Here is a 23526-nt window from a genome sequence, read left to right as displayed (position 1 = left end):
CTAATATAAGCTCCAAATGAATAAATTACAAAGTTTTAGAATTGGGTGAAAATAAAAGTGCTAGTTCCTAGATATGTATTTTTAAGAAAAAGGACAGAGATAAATGGGAAATAAAGCAATTGGCAAATACAAACCAGACAAGTATGAACAAAGAGGAATTGAAATGGGGGCATAAAATTAATATTAAATAAACAAAGTAGAACCAGACAAAGAAAAGATACAGTAATGAGAAGTGGTAATTGATGGGGTGAGGTCCTGAGAAGGAGAAAATAGGACCCAGTTATCAGTGGAGAAATGGATCTTTAATAGAAGGGACCCGCTTCCACAGCAGTAGGAAAACAGGAAGAAAAGATGGGTGTTGTCCTAGTTTATGTTTCCTTACTTCTGAAGCCAGGGCACACCCACCAGAAGGTTAGCAGGAGTGTTTGCATACCAGAAGAGCTCTCCAGCAGTTGGACACCCTTGGGGAAATGGGTAGGACATCACTCTTACCTGCTATGGGGAGCCTGGTAGATTTGGTAGAAGGAAGTGCAGGGGTTATAGTTTGTTTGCTTTTGTGTTCTTTGCTGAATTCCTCTGTGAAGCAGGAGGTGCAATTATCTGCTGACAGTGAAGGATGAGGAGGTGGGATCTGAGGATGAGAAAAATAGGGCAATTTTGAAATCCAGCAAGCGGAAGAAAATGAGTAGAAAACAAGACTAGCAGGTTCTATGTGCAGTTAGTATAAACCAAGAATTTACAGTGCATGGGTCTCAGACATTGGTGATTTCTTTCAGTACAGCTCTGTGTCTTGGTTATAGGTGATGAGCACAGGCAGTCAAATCCACCCAGGTGTGAATTTTTATCAGTCAGATGCAATGAAGAAAGAGTGAACCAGTAGAGTTGAGAATAGGGCAAGAGAATCTTCTAAATGGTGACCTACGTTATCCAGCCATCTTAACCTTTCTGGTTATGGAAGAAATTGAAGACAGAGACTAGATGGACTGTAAGAAGGTACAGAGTTAGGGGGCAAGGCATGTGAGGAAGGTAATTGCACAAGATCGGTCAAAGTGAGAGATTATAGCCCTTGAGAGTTAATGGCCAGATCTTTAATATATATATTTGGAATATGAATGTGGCCCACCTCCACCTAAGTTTTCTTGTGTGCAAGTTTATTTTTTATGGCATCTTGTGGTCTTCTATTTCCACTCCATCAACATTATTTACTATTCCATCTAATAGTCATCATTTGCCTTACAAACATTTTTTAGTGGTTTATACTTGGGAGTTTACAATATCCAGGGTGTACTAAATGTATGTAATTTCTTTGCCAGTGTAATTTTAAGAAGGGTTGGCATTTTATTCAGATGAATTGGTGGCTGTTGTGTCACTCCTCTAATTGACCCACCCAAGCAATATGAGGGAGATAGCAGATCCTCAATGACTGATGCAAAGAGAGAAAAATAATGACACAGAAAATAAAAATTACATTATATTTGTCTGTGGAATGAATTTTGCATTTCTGTTTGGGTGCCATAGACATGAAAACCTGTTAGTGGAAAATCATAAGCTGTCTCAAGTTAATAAAATATGTACTGTTAAGCTTTTAAACTCCCAGGTTGGATTAATCATTCTACATGGCACCAGTGGGAGAAGTCCCCCCGGACCCCATAAAATTGAAGTGTCTCACTTGTACCCTATTCTGTCAGGATTGGTGGCCCTTATCATCTTGTCCCAGAAAACAAGGTTGCTGATGCTCTCTTTTGTTCTATACTTTTTTTTTATGTCCACCAAGATATTTTTACTACGGACATGTACTGCCACTGGGGTTTTTGCAGAAGTTTAATATACTAATAGAATGAAGGGCAAAGCACCAAAGAGAGAATATTGAAAGAATAGTCTGTAACTCTATATTTGGTCAGGGCTAAAGACCCTACAAGACATTGCAATTTCCAGTTTGGGCAAAGCCGTGTTCAATCTTCTTTGCTTAATTGTTTTTCAATGTTTGGCCCTGAACTTGATGTCTTTCTTCTTATCACTCTGAGCTTCTCATCATTCTGAGAACTTGTAGAGGGATCGAGTCCATTCCAGCAATGCTTTAACTACTGCCTAGACCAATTTCCAGCTCTGGCTACCATAATTATCATATGAGTAGTTTTTAAAAAATACCTGTGCCTGGGCTCTTCCTTGGACTAATGAAACCAGAATCTTGGGTGGGACAGGGCATTAGCTCCTAGGTGGTCATACTAATTGGGTCAGAGCTGAGGATTGCTGGCCTGGACAAGGAGCTCCAAACTCTGCTTCCCAGATTTCCACCTGAGTTAACTTGCTCCTAAGATGGCTCAGTCTACCATGGAAGCTTTGAGCACTCAAGAGATTGTGCTTCCCAGGTATGTAGACACAGCCAGTGACCAGGAGGATGCCATCTTTGATGCCTAGGGAAAGAAGCAAGTGCCCAGGAGTACTTTGTTTTTCATTTAGCTTTGGTTTCCAATTAAAATTAAAATTTAGAATCTTGCAGCATTTTTAAATGTTTTAGTCTATTTATTACTCTCTGTGTATCACTTCAGAACAATCGTAATAAATAAAAAATTTTCCTGTGCTTTGCTAACATGAGTCTATCGTTAGAACTGATGCAGTCTAATGTTGACTCTGGCTTTCACTGTGGTCTCTGGAAAAGTCATTTTTCTTCCTATGGAATTTCTACTGCTTCAAATATTATCTCTTTGAACTATAAGAAGGAAAGTAACATTTAGGGAGTACCTATTATGTATTTAGTACTGTTCTAGACATGACATAGACCATTAAAATCACTAAGATTATGGTTGTAGAATCACACTTACTGGGCTCATGTCTCAGTTCAGCTACTCCCAGAAAGTAAACTCAAATCACAGAATTCTGGTGAATTTTAAATGAGATAATGCTTATAAAGTGTGTAGCACTATGCCTGGCATAATATAAATTCACAAAAGTTGTTGACTGGCATCATCATCATTTCATGCAGTTCTCACAACAATACTGGAGTGGGTATCACTACCCATTTTAGAGATCTTAAAGATGAATCTACTTATCTAGGGACATACTCAGTGTCAGGTGTGTCCAAAAGAAAATGCAAATGCCTACGCTTCAGGGTTGTTGAAAAATAAGAGAAATACTTTTAGAATGCATTGCCTAGAACCTGAGAGATAGTTTACCTGCAAAACTGAGAGCTCTGTTCTGGATGATGGAGGGACAGTGATGAACAAGACAATCCCCATTCTGGTGCAGCATTGGCTAACATTTCCACTCAACCTCCAGGAGCCATGAGGTGTGGTGCACACCAGATCTTTTGGTGGCATATCCTTTCCTAGTTTACAGAAAGTTCTAATTCTTTGTAATAAGTGGTCCCTAAATTACAAAATGATCAAAGATAGAGTGTCACCAGGAGAATATCTTGCTCTTCTGGGAACACTGTCCCTTGTTTCCTGAAACCAAGGCCCCTAGTGCTAGCAGAAGGAGTAACAAGATGCTATTACTGCTTTAACAAATGCAAGTGTTACTCTACCATAATGACTTCCTGGAACCATGTCAATTTCCCAGCCATCCTCCTCTGGAATATTCTCTCATTGTGTACGTTGATGTGGTTGCTGGTAGATACCCAGACCAGTAACTCAAATAAAGGCCACAGATGTATTCATTCAGATTAACTTATTTCCAAGCAATAAATTAATGAAAAGATCAGCAGGTAATAAAAGAGTTTAATGAACATTCCTTCTATGCAAATGATTCTCTGCTGTTCTTGAATTCAGTCATTTTATGAAACACTTAATAAGCCTTTCCTATGTGCCAGCTTTTATATAGCCTCTGAGGATACAGAGATTATCCCAAGATTTTAGTAGTTAAGAAAATGTCTTATAAAGGCCTATCTTCTATGTTTCAAAACAATCCAATATATTGTTGACATAGAAATCTAACTTTTATATTCTTTGATTCTCTGGTTACCTAAATTTCTGGCTAACTTTTCATACAGTGTGATAGGAAATTTCATTCCATCCTTGTAAAATCAGGACTATGTGGCTATACTGCTAAGTCCTCAAAGCCAAAGCCTGGCTGGGAACAGCAGTGTCCAGATTAGGCTGCCAGGAGCTGTTCTGGGCTTCTCCCATGCCATAATTAGTTTTTCAGTATAGTATAAAATATAATTTCAAAGGAGAATGATTCTATGTAGGGTTTTAATTAAGTGGAATCTTCTAAGATTATAGATATATCAATATGGTTTCATGATTTAAGATTGCTCCATTTTCTTCTTTAACATGATAAATTTCCACATATAATTACTGAAGAGAAAAGGTCTCTGTCTCATAGTTAGAAACAGAAAGTCAGTTCATTTAAAAAAATTTCATGCATCGTTCTATGGGAGATGCAAACCTACCCTATCTGTTTGATACAGCTATAAATTTTCCATTAGGAAAAGGACATTGTAGATTAAAAAGAAGAAAAAAAATAATTAACAGTTGGTATCCATCAGGCACAAATAAGCTAATCTCTGATTTTACAGAGATGGATTTAAATTTATAAATCTGCAAGAAAACTGGGTTAATTTGGGAACTTTATAAATCTTTAGGTTTTTTCCTAAATTGTTCCTTCTATAGTTTCTCAGTTTTAATTTCTCTACATTTCAAAAAGTATGTGACCCATTTTGTATTCTTATTTTGAATTATTAGTGGCATTTAATATTATAAGCATCATAAAACTAAACTTATAGCCTAAGAGGAGAGTTTTAAAAGACTATTGTAAAATGTTTTATTCTTTTTTACAGTATATTATTTTGTTGTCACCAAAACTTTCTTTGACTCACCATGGAATAAAAATATATTTCCTTGCATATTTTGATAATCCTGTGAGTATACACTGTGTTTTTTACATACAAATCCATCAGAGTTATTCAAAATTATTACTGTTTGGGAAGAATAACTCACTGAACCATCACAAAATACATCCCTGCACAAAGATAAAGATTTGACGTGAGCTTTTCAGAGATAAACAAAAGTGTAAAGAGGTTATGTTGACTTTTAAACTTTTTGATATCTGTGTCTTTCCAGAGAGTTCTTACTCATAGTAACTTACTGTGGAAAGACAAGAGATAAATCCAAAAAGGAAATAAAACCATATATTTGAGCATATATTATGGTCCAGGCTCTATGCCAGGAGTTTACAGAAAGAAACAGCAATAAGAAAACTCCAATATCAATAATAGATCCCAGGTTTAGCAGAAGATACTGAAAATATTTGAATTTGTTTAAGAAAAAATCCAGAAATAGTCACTTAGCCCTTGTGTCTTATAGCAGGTGTCAGGTTTTGCTCTAACACTGTTATTTCATCTATGTGTACATTTCATATATGAGTTTTTTCGAAGAACAAAATAAATCAGTCACATTAATTGGAGCATGCTTGTTGTAAGGGCTCTGGAAATATCATTGTAAGAAATATTTTTCAGCATGTAAATATCAATAAAAAATATGAGGAATTTTGACCAAGAAACTTAGAGCAAAACACTAATTTTAAAAAACCCTTTGTTTCGGCCCTGGCTGGTTGGCTCAGTGGTAGAGCATCGGCCTGGCGTGCAGAGGTCCTGGGTTCGATTCCCGGCCAGGGCACACAGGAGAAGCGCCCGTTTGCTTCTCCACCCCTCCCCCTCTCATTCCTCTCTCTCTTTTCCCCTCCCGCAGCGAGGCTCCATTGGAGCAAAGATGGCCCGGGCGCTGGGGATGGCTCCTTGACCTCTGCCCCAGGTGCTGGAGTGGCTCTGGTCTCAACAGAGCAACGCCCCAGAAGGGCAGAGCATCGCCCCCTGGTGGGCAGAGCGTCGCCCCCTGGTGGGCATGCCGGGTGGATCCTGGTCGGGCACATGTGGGAGTCTGTCTGACTGTCTCTCTCCATTTCCAGCTTCAGAAAAATACCAAAAAAAAAAAAAAAAACCCCTTTGTTTCTTATTATAAAAGTAATAATATTAATTTTAATATTGTGGGCATAAAATCAAAAAACAGTGAGAAGAAATATTCATCTAAGAATTTCTTGGCTCTATTTCATTTTAAATTTTCACAAAAGGTACAAGTTGCTAAAAATATCAATTCAGGAGTCACACCTACATAAGGAAATTTAAGGAGCTTAAGCCATGGATTTAAATAACTATGTATTATTAATTCTAGTGTCTAAATGTAAGGAGTGAAGAAAAATTTGTTTTCTGGGGAAAGATTTAGGGCATTAAATTTTCATTCCTATCCTATGCTCACAATAACCTCTGTAGAGGAATATCCAACCCCACAATTCTGCATTATAATAGCACAAATCTACCTGTTCTGAACTCCTCCCTATCCTTCATCCTAAATGATTCCAGGAAGATTTTCCCTGAAACAAATCTTAAAACAAAATAGAGCTGGCAGCATCCCTTGGCACGTAAGTACATAAAGCCTTAAATCAAAGAAGGGAAAAACAGTATTAAATATTTGTACATTCTCTACAAGGATCATGAAGAACCTGATGTCAGTTCCAGCCACTTAACTCTTAAAATCTCAAGCCTCCACACAGGCATTAGAAGAAGGTCAGGGGAAAAAAGAAGGGCAGGGTCCAACTCTTCTCTGGTTTTTATGGGAGACTCACCTAACCAGCTCTAGCCCAGCCTTGCCTATTCTAAGACCAGGCTCTCTTTGGCCATTGCCTTGACTGCTGGTTCACTCTGCCCCAGATTCCTTCAATGACAGGTACATCTCACGATGGTCCAGCTCTTAGCCCTGGCTCTGGGGTTCTTAAGAGTTTGAGAGCCTAATGTCCAGGATGGCTGTGCATGAAGTCTCCCAGGAAAACAAACTAAAATCTGTCCTCCAGTTGAATTGGGAGACTCTGGGAACAGGGACATGGTCCAGAGGATTGGGGGTGAGTGTATGCCATTCTTCATCCATGGAAGGGACAGTTTGGGGACAGAAATAGATGTGAAGCTTATCAGAATAAACGTTCAGTGGGGCAGCATGTGGCAAAGGGAAGAACATGGGAAGACTCAAGCAAGCAGGATATTGTTACAAGCACTTAGGGCAAACACTGAGTTACACTATTTGGCTCAAGGGGGTGGGGAGGGGTGGAGGCATCACTACCAAAAAGTAGCATGAGGCTGGGAGAGACCATGGCCTTGGAGACCCTACTTCTAACGAGCTGTTGAAAGTTCTTCTCTACCACTTACTTTCTAATCTGTAAAATGTGTAGCATTCTTCAGACAATGCCAAGTTGCCTGCCAATGGGAATACTATGTACCCTTCACCTGCCTGAGTGCCCGCTTTGATTGCACATGGCCCTCAGCACTTCCTTGCCAAGTTACATTGTGATTTCAAGTCCTTTTATAAAGTACAGGTGTGAAGGCACCCCTTAATCCCCTGAAATTTGAGAGGTATTGAAGTACTGTTGGTACTTGCAAGAAAAGGTAATGAAAGTTAAAATGCTAAGCTGTTATCACATTTGTTAATTCAGGCCAGATGCTCATTAGCAATACACTAGAAGCCAAAAATGAAAGACCAGGCTGCTGCCTGAATCCTAAAAGAAGGGCCAGGCTTTGTGGAAAACATCGACAGATGCAAACCAGACCAAGGAAGAATGTGTTGTCTGTACCATTTGTAAAAGAGCCTTGAGCTGTCTCCCACTTGCCCAGACATAGATCCACATCCAGTTCATCTGTAGTGGCCACAATTAGGTTGTTCAGAACAGTATTTTATCTCCCAATCACTTGGGATGCTTGTTAAATATAAAAATTCTTGCATTCTACCTCACATCTACAGAACCAGAATCACAGAGTGGGGCTCCTAGAAGATCGTTAATGCACACTGAGATGTAGAAACCATTGATCTGAAACTGGAAATTAATGCTCATGTGTGTCAGACACTGTTACACACCTACCAAATTTCACTGAATCCTTCTAGCAACCCTGTAGACTAGTGTAGTTATTATTATATATTATTCACTGTAATGCCTGTGGTTGAGGCCAGGCAGGTTGGCATTGAATTTAAGCAGATGGTAGAGGAACTGCAGAGCAGGAAAGCATTAGGCCATACCTGTTTATTGGAGGTTTGCAAAGACAGGCAAGCAAGTCAACAAAGGAAAACTTGCCTTTCACAGTGAAGGGCAAGGGCTCAGGAAAACTGTACTTCACAGTGGCGGGAGAGCAATCTGGGAAAATCACCTCTAAAGGCAAGCACCTGCAGCCTTATACAGGCCATACACACGTGGTGCTGCCCTGTGCTCATGCAGTAATCAGGCAAAGTGTTTGCAGCTGGTAAACCAGCAAGTAAGCCTAACACAGCTGTTTTTCCCACATTCAACTTCCTCCCTGGGCTAGTGAGTGATGGAGTCAGAATTCCAGTTCAGTGTTACCTGACCTCCCCTACGTGGGCAGCCTCTCACTCTACTGCCTCTCCAGCAGACAGATAGATCCATTTCATGCTCTTCAATTGGTAGAGAACACTAAGGGCAAGAAGCCAATTCTTTACCTCTGTCACCTCTCTGTACAGCCCAAGCCCGTCATCTGAGACTTCCCCTCAGGCCAGGTTTCTTGGTATCTGCTTCCTGTCTGTTTGATTTGGATCCTGCATTAATATGAACATTAAGGTACCTGTTCAACTTATGTATTGTATTGAAAGAACAGTGCTGGCTCCACACCATCCTGTCATTAAGTGTGCAAAGTTGGTTAGGGGATGAGAGGGACTCTGGAATAAGTCTGTTTGGATTTAAATCCCAGCTCCAACTTCACTGCTTACCAGGTACTTGAACGTTGAGCAAGTCACTTAACCTCTGAAAAATGGGAATGGTAGTAACAGCTGAGAAAAATATTGAGAAAGGCAACCAGGGTATAAAGAAAAGGGTAAGAGACTCAAATATCAGTATGAGAAGAGTTTAGAAATGTGGTCCTCAGGCCAGCTGCAATTAGATTTATCTGAGGATCTTTTAAAAAATCTGATGTCAGAGTCTTGTTTCCAGAGAGTCTGATTGAACTGGTTTGGTGAGTAATGAGGTCAGCAGAATTACTGAAACTCTGCAGGAAATCCAAATGTGCAGCCAGAACTGAAAACCAACCATGGCCCTGGCTGGTTTGCTCAGCTATAAAACATTGACTGGCGTGTGAAAGTCCCAGGTTCAATTCCCAGTCAGGGCACACAGGAGAAGTGACCATCTGCTTCTCCATCCATCCCCTTCTCCCTTCTCTCTCTGTTTCTCTCTCTTCATCTCCCGCAGACCTGGCTCAATTGGTTTGGGCGTATTGGCCCCAGGTACTGATGATGGCTCTGTGGAGCCTCTGCCACAGGCAATAAAAATAGATTGGTTGTGAGCATGGCCCCAGATGGGCAGAACCCTAAACAAGGGTTGGGTGGATCCCAGTCAGGGTACATGAGGAGTCTGTCACTCTATCTCCCCTCCTCTCACTTAAAATAAAAGAAAAGATAAAACCAACTATGCTGCACACACTCTCATGTCAGAGATGCTGTCTCACTAGAGCCAGAATCCTCTTGCTCTTAAAAATGTTTTATTTACTGGTTCAACAAATTATTATTAAGCACCTACTATGTACAGGCTCCATTTCAGTGGCTAGAATAAAAAATTCAGACTAAACTTGGTCCCTGTCCTCAGGACAGATACAGTCCAATGGGAAAGTCATTTGCAAAAATAAATTATGTAGTTACAATACAATGTGGTCAGTGTAGTAATAGCAGCTTGTTCAACATGGTAGCAGAAGAGAAAAAAGTTCAACCCCAGAATCATGAAATAAGAGAAAGCTTAAGGTCCTTAATTTTGTGTATGAGGACACTAGAAATCAGGAAAATGAGAAATCATGACTTTCTCAGGGTCACAGAGTTAATAGAACAGAGACCTAAAATACTCATTTTGACTCGCCAGAGAAAGTGTTAAGGCACTGTGTCCAGCACCACTAGACTCTGAGGCTGAAGTTCTAGGTCCTGAAGAATGAGTAGGATTTGGACATGAGGGCATGGGCAGGGTTATGTTCTCAGAAGTCTCCACCCATAGCTCAGAGGGGAGAGTGCACACAGGGTATTGCCCTGGCCCTCGTCTCAGACACTGGCCAACAGTTTGGTGCCCCTCCAAATCAACACTGGTCCTGGGTTTACAGACTGTTTTTTCCTTTTTGCTCAATTTCAGGGTCTGCTCCCCCTTGAGCTCTTCCTCTCTCTAGAAATAATTCCATTCAAATGAGATAGTGAACATGTTAATTTTGCCCAGTGTGTTATCTAAGTTCAGTGAGATCTGGGGTTTGATTTTCTAATCTTAAAATTCTTCAATGATATAACATATTATAATAAATAACTCTAAACATCTCTAGATTAAATAGTTCTCAATCATTTAGTCAACCTTGACTGCATTCACCTGGAATTGACATGTGCTATATTTGCAAAAATTATAATAGGTAAATCCATAGTGAAATGGGTTGAACTGGTTCTCTATTCTCTCCCTTGCTCTGACCTTGATGTTTGTTCTTGAAGTCTCACCTCTCTCACATCCTACATTCTTTTAATCAGCAAATTCTATTGCATCTCTTTCAAAATCTATCAAAAATTCAAGCACTTGTCACAATCCTCACTACCATCACCTTGGACCAAACCACTGTCACATCTCGCCTGGATCATCACAACAGCCTCCTAATTGCTGCTGGTGCTTCAGCCTCAGCCCTGGAGGTGTATCCTCAACACCCAGCATGTGGTCCTATTCAAGGAGTGTCAGATGGCATCACTTCTCTATTCAAAACTCCTCATTGGCCTCTCCAAGGTCCTTTCATTCATTGACCTGATCTCACATGACCTGTTCCCCATGACCGCTGGTACCTCACCTTCTCTTCTCTAGCCTCACTAGCCTTCTTGTTTTTCTTGAGCATTCTAAGCAAGCAGGCCCTCCTCTACATATGTTTCCACCACACACACCCTGGAGCGTCATTCCTCAAGAAAGCAGCATGGCAACCTCCTTCACTTTCTTCGGGTCTTTTCTCCAGTGCGTCTTTCTTTGTGAACCTTACCTGAACAGCCTACCAAAATCTCAGCACCCACCCCTTGACGTTTCAGATACCCTATCCTTATAAAAATGACTCCCTTTAGCACTCACTAATAAACATTATGTATTTTATATTCATATTATATTGATTTTTAAAATTAACATTTATAAACACTATATATTTAACTTCTTTTCCTTTTTTTTCCCTTTTTTTGTTTTTCCCCATAAATCCTCTCCATGAAAGGAGAATAATTACAAGCTTTTCTCACTGTTGTATCCTGATCATTTCAGTACAATGCCCGGCACATGGTAGACTCAGATACTAGCTGAATGAAAAAATGAAGACAAGATAACTGAAGTATAATAAGTATTACAACTGCATTTATATGCACGCAATAGAATTTTGCTGCTCACAGAAATTAGGGGATATTTCAAAATGAATATGAAGCAATAAAAAAAAGAAGCACTTGATTTTTTTTTATTAAATAAGAACATCAGAAAAGTAAATGAGAAGTCAAATAAAGTTGTTGGATTACGCAAACGAGATGCAAAACCAACTTTTATTTCTTTGATGAAAATGCGCTACACAAAAAACTGAAAGTACTGGAGTATTCATTTTGAAATATCCCCTAATGTTTGTGAGCAGTATATATTCTTCCTGATACTTATTTAAAAAAAATTCAAACTGTAAGCAAGTCAAACTTTTATATAGAAAAGGATGTCATCAAATCTACAACTTTATTCAAACCTAAATTGAGGGACATTCTACAAAGTACTACTTGATCTGTACTTTTCAGAAGTGTCAAGGTCACAAAAGACAAAAGATGAGGAACTATCACAGATCAGAGGGGAGACTAAGGAGATATGAACATGAAATGTAGCATTGGGTTCTGCATAGGATCCTGGAACAGAAAAGAAGACAGTGAAACTTGGAAAAGTTCTGTAGTTTAGTTACTAATACTATACAATGTTAATTTCCTGGTTTGATAACTGCACTACATAAGATGTTAAAGGGCCAGGGAGGTAGCCTACATGAACAAACATTACATCTAAATGTATAAAGAGTTTATACTTGAGGAAGGGGGTCATTTAAATGATAAGCATGTTTCCTGAATGAATGGCAAGAAGTAAACTACCAACAATGTAAGTAACCAAGATAGGTGTGTTTGTGTGTGTGTGTGTGTGTGCGCGCGCGCGCGCGCGCGAGTGCCCACAAGCGTGCAGGCAGTTTTTCTTTTCTTTTCCTTTTCCATTTTGTCTATTATTTTTCTGTGCCATGGTAGGAATGTGACAGGGACTCAAACAGAGGGTTTCAATGCATATATTTCTTGGTGCATGAAGGAGTTTCATCAGAAGATAGATAATAATCCGAAGTTCTCTTAATACTCCTTCTGCTTTTAAAAGGTTAGAAATAACAAATAGTTTAGTAAAATTATCTTCTAAATAAGATCTTACTAATTTGAGATTTCACAGTGAAATAATCATATGCCATCCTAGGTCTCAAAAAGATATGCTCTCATTAGAGGCAGAAAAATGATTAAGAAAATTGTCAAAGAGGGTTTTGACAATCACATTAACAAACCACAAATTATTCTTTAACAAATGAATTTCCCCAGAACTCTCTTTTGTCAGGACTAAGGGAACCAAATGAGATATTTATACAAATACTTGTGAATGCCCCTATAGGAAAATATTCAAAAGGTGGAGATGAGTTGTAATGTTAGCAAGAAACTTGGAATTTTGAGCCAGTCTTTGCTGCTAGGTAGAGATAAGACTACTCACTCTGATGACACGAACAGTTTTTTAAAAAATCTTCTTCATCTCAGTACAAGTAAGACAGCAAATTCATCAAGAAGGCACTGATTGGATTCTGCTCCAAGATAGAGAAGAGTGGCCAATTCATGGTATTAATTATTGAATTCATGACTTGTCTCATTTTAGCTTTTTAGCTCCAAAAAACTTCTGATGAATGAGAAAATTAATGGACTTATATACTTCAGTGTTCAGTGCCCCTACAAAATACTGCCATCTAGGAATCTGTTGCTTGACAGGTCCAATATCAAGCAATAATTGACACTGAATAATAATTGACTGATATTCTCAGGGATTCAACTCTTTTCTCTAACAAATATGCTCTTGATTAACCTTTTACTAATAATTGTCCCAATCTTACTGACCATAGCATTCTTAACTTTATTAGAACAAGAAATATTAAGGTACATACTACTATGAAAAGGTACAAATATTGTTGATCCTTATGGACTACTACAACCAATTGCAGATACAGTCAAACTTTTTATTAAAGAGCCCTTGTGACCTCTTACATCTTTGTGAGAGCCCTATCTGCAGTCAACACATAACTTGAAACAGTATGTTCTACACCCACTGGTCTAAGACCTTCCTCATCACAAAATATTTCCTGATGCTTTCCCTTGCAGGACTTCTTGCTCAAAAGGTCTTTGACCCCCTCCAAACTTCTCAAAACATCACAAATTAACATAGCTAGCAGTGTGCTATTATTTATATCTGTGTTCTCTTTTGCTGCAATAGAAAATGCCAACAATAATTTAACTTGTCCTGAAAGTTTTCAACCATACATATTTTTAACATGCTGAGCTACAGTGTTTCTGGTTAGACTAAAATTTGCAAATGCTTGTTTACTCTCTGGACACATAATTTCTGCTGCATTCAAAAGAGAAATTTTTATAAAATCACTAGCTGTACTCAGCCACTCATTGCTGTAGCTCAGTCTGGTTAGATGGAAAAGAAAGAAAAGAGAAAGTGCACGTTTCTAATGTTTAATTTCACAATGCTTGTGGGTATACAATATTTCTGGTTGTTCCATTGTCTCTGCAGATATAGAGATTGTCTGGTTTGCCAACTCTAGAACACGCAACATATAATTGTCCATGTGAGAAGCAATCCGTGTCTAGATCTAAACTGCACAACTCTAAAGATTGGCCCTGAGCTTTATAGATGGTGATGGCAAATGCCAGTGGAATTGGGAATGCCAATCTCTTAAATTGAAATGGCATATCCATTGGAATCATAGGAATGAGAGGAATGAGGACATCTTCACCTTTGAAAGGTCCTGTCAAGATTGTTGCTTCTGCAATGTTGCTCATTAATTTTTTTACTGCAAGCCACGTGCTATTGCAAAGCTTTGGCTTGTTGATATTTCGCAACATGATAATTGGCACGCTGATTTTCAATTGCAGTATGTGCAGTGGCATCCCTGGCAGATCAAGTGAATTCAAAAATTCTGTTAGATAATTAACTGCTTCATCTGTTTCCACAACGTCACATACAAGTGTCCACGGACTTGTATGTGACTGCCTCGCTTTGAATGTTAGACTGAATAATATTGTTAAGTTCATAGACGTCTTTGTTCTTAGCCGCAAGAATAGCTTGTTCACTCAGCCAGTCATGATTCCTATAATTGGTTTGAATATTAGGGAATACTTTTTCAACCTATTCTTCTTTTGACGTCACTAAATTGCAGAAGTAATGAGGCAATGAAATTCATCCTGAGGTCAGATCAACTGGCACCTTTCCATTCCCAATTTCCAGCAACTGAGCTGATCAATTGTTTTGAGCTGGACATTCATATTTGTAGTTACTTTTAATGTCTTTACGTGTCACCACAAACCAGAGTATTTCAGGCAAGCATTTATTTCATCTGCTGGTGTTGATCGAGGAATCACAGGTAATATTTGCCTGAAATCTCCTGCACACAATATTAATGCATTCTCAAATGGTGTGATTTTCCACGCAAATCTTGCAATTATCGATTGAGCCTCAAGCAATTTTTTTGTGTGTGTGCCATTGTGCATTCATCCCAAACAATAAGTTTGCATTTCTGCAATACTTTTCCCATGCCAGATGCTTTGGAAATGTTGCATGTGGGAGTTTCAATGAATTGCATGTTCAATGGCAATTTCAAAGCAGAATGAGCAGTTTTTCCACGTGGTAGCAATGTTGCAGCTATTTGGGAAGACATAAGAGCTAAGGCTATGTCATTTTGGAATCAAATTGCTGCCAGAATCAATCTAATTAGGAACGTTTTCCCAGTTCCTCCTGGTGCATCTAAGATTTCTCCAACCCCTTTATTGACAGTTTGCATTATTTGATCGTAAATGCCTTTTTGCTCAAGTGTTAGCTTAGGAATATTTGATTGCACATATGACAAAAGATCACTGTGTTGTAATTTTGTTCACGATGCAATTCCACATTGAACGAAGCAGCAGCAGATCAATTCGGTGATGGCAGTCCCAATTGATTGAGAACTTTGTTCGTGACTTCTAAGCACAAATCTTCAATCATTATCAATGCTTTGTTGTAGATTTCTGCTGTGAAATCTATGTTCAGATTTGAATTTTCCTTGTGTATCCGACGGAAAATATCTTCAGCCATGTGTGATTTATATTTCTCCCATAACATTAAAATGGAATTGTAAAATATTTAGTATAGCATGTGTTGCTTTTACGTCCAACAGATGGCACTGTTTTTCAAAAAAAGCATGTTTTTACTTGTCACAGGTGTGACATCTATATAATAGTAAATACATAAAAATGCATGTATTTGAATGCAAAGTTGTGTCAAAATTTCAAAGCAATCAGTGAAGAACTTTCGGAGATTTAAGATTTTGAACAAATGAACATTTACATTTTTATTTATATAGATTGTCTATAAAAAGGATTTTGATGCCCCAGTAATTTTTTCACTAAACAGAGAACTGCATTTCACAGGAGATCACTTATTTTACTTTTAATCAAATGCAAACACAGGCATTTCTCCAGTTCATTAGGCTTCTCAGCACATGTCTTTTCTGTACACCTGTCCTGGCTGGTTTTATTATGATGTCTTAAGTTGTCATTTTCTGTGTGAATAGTATTTGTTTTTATGTTCTTCACATCCACACCCCCCCCAAAAAAAAGTACATTTTTTTTAAATCTTCAACTCTGTTTTTAAGGGATGTACTTTATTTTTCTCTTAATTTTACAATAAAAATAGCAATAAACACATGGTAAGAAATAATGACTCATTTGATTTCAGTGTTGGCAATACAAAGCAATGTGTGAGGACCTTGACTAACTGTGGAGGGGTCTCTTCCACAGAGGACATTGCCCCTCAGGTTCAGGTATGTCTGCTTTGTGGGGACACCAACCTTCTGTTGTTAACAGAAGATGGAAATCAAGCATTTTAAGGAAAAAAAACTCTAATTACTTTAATGTTGATAACATTCAAAATCTATTAAAATAGTAAGAGTGTCAATATTGTTCTAACAAGTCTGCAAGTGAGCTTAACCTATGGACTGCCTGTCAGCAACCTCTGAGGGTATAGAGCATAAGAGTCAAATGATTTCTAGCCCACCTTTGTTTTAGTGTCTGGGGACTAAGAGGAAAGGTACAATTACATGAACATCCTATGGAGTATGCGATTTAAGTGCCATAAATAATCCAGAACTATTCTAGAGACAGTGAGAAGCAGTAGAAAGGAGACCTTCTTGAAGTTAGGCTTGCAAGAGGACTCCTGAGTATTTCACTGTTGGTTGGTTGATGTTAGATTCCTCATTTGAAAATAGAAATAACAAAATTCCCTTATAACTTTGTCAAAATGATTAGTGATGAAAGTATGTAAATTTCTCAGTGTACTTTTGGCATTTGGAAGGTGTCCCATAAATAGTTGCCACGACTTATTATGGAATGTGTTGCCAGAAGTGTTTCTGATATGAACTGTGACCTAGCTGCTCTTGCTCCAGACACCCCCTTTCCCTGCATCATGTTTCCTATCGTGGCCCAGTGGCACGATCAGCAACTCTAAACTTTTCTACCTCCTTGCCTCTCACCTGTACCTGAGTACCTGTGCCTTTCTTTTTTGCTCAGTTACCTCCTTTGCAATTCAGCCAAAGTGTCACCCCTTCTAGGAAGTCTTTCCTGAATGCCACATTTCTCCAGTCTAGGTAGAGAACTTCCTCCTGTACTGCCTTGTGTTGCCTCTATGGTAGTATTGTGAACTGTGGTAGAAAGAAACTGGATCAATCACCCCATTGTTCCTAACACCTAGGTGCAATGCTTTTGCCTGGCATGTAATTAGGGCTCAAAAAAATGGATCAAGGAGAGAGGGATGAATGAAGTAATTACAGACTGGAGTGGCAAGAGTCCATGCAGTGTCTGCTTCCCACATGCTTTCCAAAGGCAGACCTGGCTGCTGGCTGTGCCTCTTCCCTTTGCCTTCCCAATCCTCACTCCAGCCCAAAACCAATGGAGATTTCTGTTCCAGAGTGGCAGCTCACAACAGAGAAAATCATTAAGTATCACCTTCTGGGTCTTGAAAGTGGGGACTGAAAAGACATCTGAGAGGGTTCCTTTTGAAAGGTAATAGGGCATACAAAACAGAGGCAATTGTTGGAGACAAACAAGGAAAGGACTGTAACCTAAGGCCAAGAGTGTACCTTCACTCTCAGAACGGGTGACTCTTTAGCTAAGTGAGAGCAAGAATGGGTGTGTATCCAGAATAGGCAGGTAACACCATCTTCTTGCACACTAGCATTCACAGTCCCCTATCAGAAAAGAAAGCATTGTGTAAAACTGGGCTGCACTTAGCATTTATGGTGCCTATGAATAAAGAAAGGTCATCCTTTCCTCCCAGGGAGTGCGGACCCCACTGGACGATTTAGTGAGAGGAGAAGGACAGGCTGGACTTCAGCCCCCAAGTGCCCCTCCTCCAGAGTCTTCATGAACAGCCTATTGAAATAGTCGTGTTGTAAGAAAAAGTGCTTCCTTTCATTATACAAAATATTAGGAAAATGAGTATAAGTAATGTGCAAATACTTATTTCTTTTCTAGGAACATGGGTGACATTTGGAGGTCAAATTTCAGATGAGGTAAGTTACTTTTGTCTTTTATTATGCTGATCTATGAAAATGAAGAGAGAGCTGTACAGTAGAGTCTTCTTCCTGAAAGGCTGGCTTCTTACAAGAATGTTTTAATCACGGGAAACGGTTAAGATTGACTCAAAGATCATCTTCAATTTTATCTTGCTTCTTATATTTTTCACAGTTAGACTATTAAACCTAAAGACCATCAATGTATTATATGTGCAAGCTTGGTAGTTAGAGAAAAAACAAGTTTGGGATGAATATTAGTCACTTTATAGAAATATTTTATTGCTGTTGTTTATTTTAGCTCCACCTAGGGCAGTGGTCGGCAAGCCCATTAGTCAACAGAGCCAAATATCAACAGTACAACAATTGAAATTTCTTTTGATGCCAAATTTTTAAACTTAAACTATATAAGTAGGTACATTCCTTTTCGAGGTAGCGCCCGCATATGGTATTTTGTGGACAAGCCACACTCAAGGGGCCAAAGAGCCGCATGTAGCTCATGGGCCGCAATTTGCCAACCAAGGACTAGGGTGACCAAACCAGTCCCAATTTGCACAGACTTTCTCATTTTGGCATGGGGTAAACTAGGACAGTTGGTCACCCTAGCTTGGGCAAATTAATCCAATCACTCCGAGTCTCAGTTTCTTCCCTGTAATACAGGACAGTAGAGTAGACTTTAAGGGTCTGTAGAAAGAATTAACCATATTATGCCTATCAGTCATTTTATAACCTTTGATTAATAGGTAGCAGACATTCAATAAGTGGCAGCTGTAATAATTATATTTAGCATAAACTTCCTTTAAATTTTCATTTACGCATTCAAAACAGTGCCTATCAAGGTGATACTCTTAACATTGTATTTAAAAAATATCTTCATGTGAAATCTTACCATTTCTTACAGCATGGATGAACTTAGAGGATATTATGCTCTAAAGAAAAATACCAGATGACTTCACTCATATATGGAAGCTAAAGAACAAAATAATAATAATAAAATTGAAACAGACCCATAGATACTAAGAACAGAATGATGGTTGCTGGAGGGAAGGTGGTTAGGGGACTGGGTAAAAAGGGTGAAAGGATTAAGAAGTACAAATTTGTAGTTACAAAATAGTCATGGGGGTATATAAAGTACAGCAAAGGGAATATAGTCCATAATATTGGAAGAACTATGTAGGGTACCAGGCAGGGACTGGAAATATTGGGGAAACAGTTCATAAAGTATGTGATTGTCTAACCACTATGCCAGACACCTGAAGCTAATACAGAATAATATTGACTGTAAACTGTAATTAGAAAATAAAATTTTACAGAAAGAAATCCCTTCATGACATGAGTGAGATAAACTGGCAATCTCTCCTTGCCTGCCTACAGCCCCACTGAGGAGTCAGGAGTGGTGTATCTGAGTAGACACACTCATGGGATTCAGCACCTTCTGTCACTAACTAACTAGATTTTCTAACACTTAAATCTACTAACAACTGTGAGAGCAGTGAAATGCAGATGACAGCCCCTCCTCAACAGGACCACCGGCAGGCGAGATTAATGAAATGAAGTATCTTAAAGTGCTGAGCCTGGTGCCTGGCTCAGAACAAACCCTTTGTAAAGGTAGTTCTTATTATTATTCTTAAGCAGAAGCTTGGGGGATCTGGGTGCTTTCCCACATCTTCTAAGGTCATAGCATTATTTAATAGATCCAGGGGAAGGAGTCTTATCCACATATTTTTATCTGTCTCCAATATTGAGCATAGGTCACCATGGAGAGCTTGTCACACAAGGGATTTCTTTTCTTTTTTTTTTTTTTTTTGTATTTTTCTGAAGCTGGAAATGGGGAGAGACAGTCAGACAGACTCCTGCATGCGCCCGACCGGGATCCACCTGGCACGCCCACCAGGGGGCGATGCTCTGCCCACCAGGGGGCGTCGCTTTGCCGCGACCAGAGCCACTCTAGCGCCTGGGGCAGAGGCCAAGGAGCCATCCCCAGCGCCCGGGCCATCTTTGCTCCAATGGAGCCTTGGCTGCGGGAGGGGAAGAGAGAGACAGAGAGGAAGGAGAGGGGGAGGGGTGGAGAAGCAGATGGGCGCCTCTCCTGTGTGCCCTGGCTGGGAATGGAACCCGGGTCCCCCGCACGCCAGGCTGACGCTCTACCGCTGAGCCAACCGGCGGGGGCCCAGGGGATTTCTTGATAAGCAGATGCTGAGATGGAGATTAGCATGCACAACAGTATTAAGAAGTGATCTCAGAATCAACCCATGGCAAGGAAGGAAACAGAAGTGGGCATCAGTGTAATTGAGCCTTAATGCAGTCTCAACAATGAATTCGCTGACTCCATGGGGAGCTCCAAAGCTGAGGTGGCCATGCAGAATTGCCCCAAATTGGGGCAAAAGGACTGAGCATTTCTATCCCTTGTATAGCCAGTTATGGGACAGAGGCTGCCATGGGAAGCAGCTCTGATGTTGGGGTAGGATGACTATCTCTTTAGCCAAGTGCAGTTTTCACAGAGAACTGATAGCTTAATGGCCAGGATTTCATCAGCTGAGGGATAAGTCCTTCATTCTGCAGTAAGATCTGCAGAGGGTCTGCTACCAGGCCCTCTGACTGGCATCAGGTTAGGTATGCAGAGCCGGCACAGGGCAAGTCCACAGATAGCAAAGCGATGACCACGAACATATATACAAAATAGGTGACAAGTAGGAAAGGAGGTCTACAGTTAATAATCCACTGTATCCAGCATTTGCATAACCTTCTACTGCCTGATGGTGCTTAGAAGGGAAAAAACAAAAATATCTTCCCTTTCGGAGCAAAGGGGCAAACTGTCAGCATGTCAGTTTCCCCTTTATCTTTACTCTGCCCACTATGGTACCTGCCACTCTGCTGCAGTGAGTCCTGCTTGCCCAGGTCAGAGTGTGAAAGGCTGGCCTCTGAAAGGAATCATTTCAAAATTACAGTTCTAAGAGGTGTACATTAAAGTTGTCATGAGTGGCTGGAGCAGCTCTCACCTAAGATACAGGTCAGACAAATAAATAGTGTCCTTCCAGAGAAAGCTGTGGCTTCCTGCCAGGTCTTGCAGAGAGAATGCCAGGATGGAGAAGGACAGAAGACACAGGAAGACCAGTCACACCAGTGGTTGAAAATGCATGTGGCAAAAAACACAAGCCAATAACAACAAATTCACTTCCCCAAATTTTCCTACTTTCTCTCTGGCTGCAGATGAGCTCAGCACAAAGCAAATACAACCATGGGATCCTGAGGTGACCACATGGTAGCATGCTGGGTGATGCAATCACTAGTGCTGCCCTGGGTGACACACATGACTAGGAGAGTTTAACTATGTATTGAATAGCCACTTAACAGGGATATTATCAAAAGGATTCAAACTTAAAACTAGATAACTTTGTGAGGTGCCTTCCAAAGATGATTTGTCTTGATTATAAAATCAAAACAGATGTTACTCATAAGAATAATATTTTTGAGTACAGGTAAGAGTATATTATCATCTTATAGCACAGGGGTCAGGAATCTTTTTGGCTGAGAGAGCCATGAACACCACATATTTTAAAATGTAATTCTGTGAGAGCCATATAATATGTTTAACACTAAATACAAGTAAATGTGTGCATTTTATGTAAGACCAACACTTTTAAAGTACAATAAGTCTCTGAATTCTTTTTAATAATGTTGTTATGCTGTTGCTAACCAGTGATGAATAAGGTACTTCTTACCATTAATGCAACTTCTGGTGCTGCATGGTTTTGCTGATGGCTTTGTAGTCTGGGTGATACGTGGTGAGGCTAAGCTTCATGTAGGTGTTGAGACTTCCATCCATTAAACGTGATCGTAGGTTGGTCTTAACGTTCTTTAGATGTGAGAAAGACTGCTCACATGCATACATAGAGCCAAACATGTCAGTATAGCATTACTCACATGCTGCAGTGTGTGGTATGTGACGGGAAGCATGTTCCAAGTTTTGACAATCGGCCTGTCCACGGGTTGAAGTTTTTTCAGTTCTGCCCACTTGTGTTTGCTTGCCAACTCTGCTTGCTGTCGTGCAAGTCTTTCCAAATCTTATTCAGTGACTTGAACTTATTCACCCACATGTCTGAGGCCTTCAGGTCAGCAGCTTGTAGCTCAAAATCTCTGACGGAGACACTGGGGATGTAACTCAGGTCGGCGCTGTCTACTGCACACCCATATGGATGGGAGATGAACTTAAAAAGATAAGTGCACTCATGAAATTCTCCAAAGCATGCTTTGAATGATTGCAGATTAGATGTGGAGCCCGCTAGCTGCTGGAGATCAAGATGTTGAGCAGGGTCACTTGCTGTGCATGCATCTTTAAACTCTCCCAGTTTTTCAAAGTGTAGTAAATGACCTGTTTCAATGTTGGTGATGAAGAGTTCCAGCTTGCTTTCAAATGCAAACACTGCTTGTTGAAGGGATAAGACTGTATTTCCAACACCTTGCATTTTCACATTGAGCTGGTTCAGTTGTTCAGTCATGTCCACAAGATAGTAGAACTTCAGGAGCCACTCAGTGTTAGCTAAGTCAGGATGCTCAACATTTTTCATTTTAAGAAAAGTCCAGATTTCACTCAGACAAGCCACAAAATAGCTGAGCACCTTCCCTCTTGATAACCAATGCACATTGCTGGGCAAAAGCAGACCAGGACAATTATTCCCAACTTCAGCAGTGTTTTAAACTGGCGATCATTTAAAGCTCGGGCAACAATAAAGTTGACCACCTGAATGACCAGCGACATCACCTCACCAAGCTGCTCGCCACACATCTGAGAACAAAGCGCCTCCTGATGTAGGATGCAGTGAAAACTTAGGATGGATGTCTTCTCATCTTCATGAAGAAGTGCTATGAATCCTATTTTTCCCTACTATGCATGGAGCACCATCAGTAAACACCGAAATAAGTTTATCCATTGGTAGATTTTTTTTCTTTAGCGAACTCAGTGAAAGACTTGAATAAATCCTCCCCTCTTGTTGTCTCTTTCATAGGCAAAACAGCAAGACTTTCCTCACGTAGTGTGTCACCGACAGCATACCTTGCAATCACTCTGAACTGGGATAAATGGTTTACGTCTGTTGACTCATCCAAAGCGAGAGAAAAGAATGGTGCTGCATTTATGTCCTTCATTTTGATTTGCCTCAATTTGATTTGCCATCATGATGGTACGATCATGAACAGTTCTTGCTGACAGAGGCATGTCTTTTATTTGTGTGATTACCTTGTCTTTATCCAAAAAGTTCATTGGCAACATCAAGCATGAATGTTTTGGCATACTCCCTATCTGTGAATGGCTTTCCATTTCTCACAATTGCTAAAGCACCAGCAAAGCTAGCCAAATTTCAGTCACCTTGTTGGGTCCATAGACGGAGTTACTGCTGACTAGCTTGCACTCTGCACAGTAGCTCTTGACATGCTTTCTTCTTGCTGTCCCCCACTGGATATTTTGATACAAATGTAGTATGGTGTGTGTCGAAGTGCTGCTTTATATTTGACCATTTCATCAATGCAATTTCATCATTGCATATTACACACTGCAGAACCTGCTCTCTCCACAAAGGCAAATTCCTCTGTCCATTCCTGCTGTAAAGTACAATACTCCTCATCCTTTTTTCTTCTAGCCATCTTCT

General features: G+C 39.9%; 1 protein-coding gene across 4 annotated transcripts in view; it reads left to right on the top strand.

Moving 5' to 3' along the window:
• The window catches only part of KCNAB1 (potassium voltage-gated channel subfamily A regulatory beta subunit 1), a 490010-nt gene that overhangs the window by 349982 nt on the left and 116502 nt on the right, over positions 1 to 23526 (top strand). For all 4 annotated transcript variants that reach the window (XR_010729157.1, XM_066258332.1, XM_066258333.1 and 1 more), the window contains exon 3: positions 17844 to 17881. Coding sequence is in view for 3 of the 4 variants with exons in the window: in XM_066258332.1 (XP_066114429.1) it covers positions 17844 to 17881 (38 nt within the window). In the remaining variant the exon portion in view is untranslated. The remainder of the gene's footprint in view (positions 1 to 17843; positions 17882 to 23526) is intronic.

Source organism: Saccopteryx bilineata, chromosome 2, assembly GCF_036850765.1.
Source record: "Saccopteryx bilineata isolate mSacBil1 chromosome 2, mSacBil1_pri_phased_curated, whole genome shotgun sequence".
NCBI classification, from domain to species: Eukaryota; Metazoa; Chordata; class Mammalia; order Chiroptera; family Emballonuridae; genus Saccopteryx; species Saccopteryx bilineata.
The sequence above is the reverse complement of the archived record's forward strand: the minus strand, read 5'-3'. Positions and strand labels throughout refer to the sequence as shown.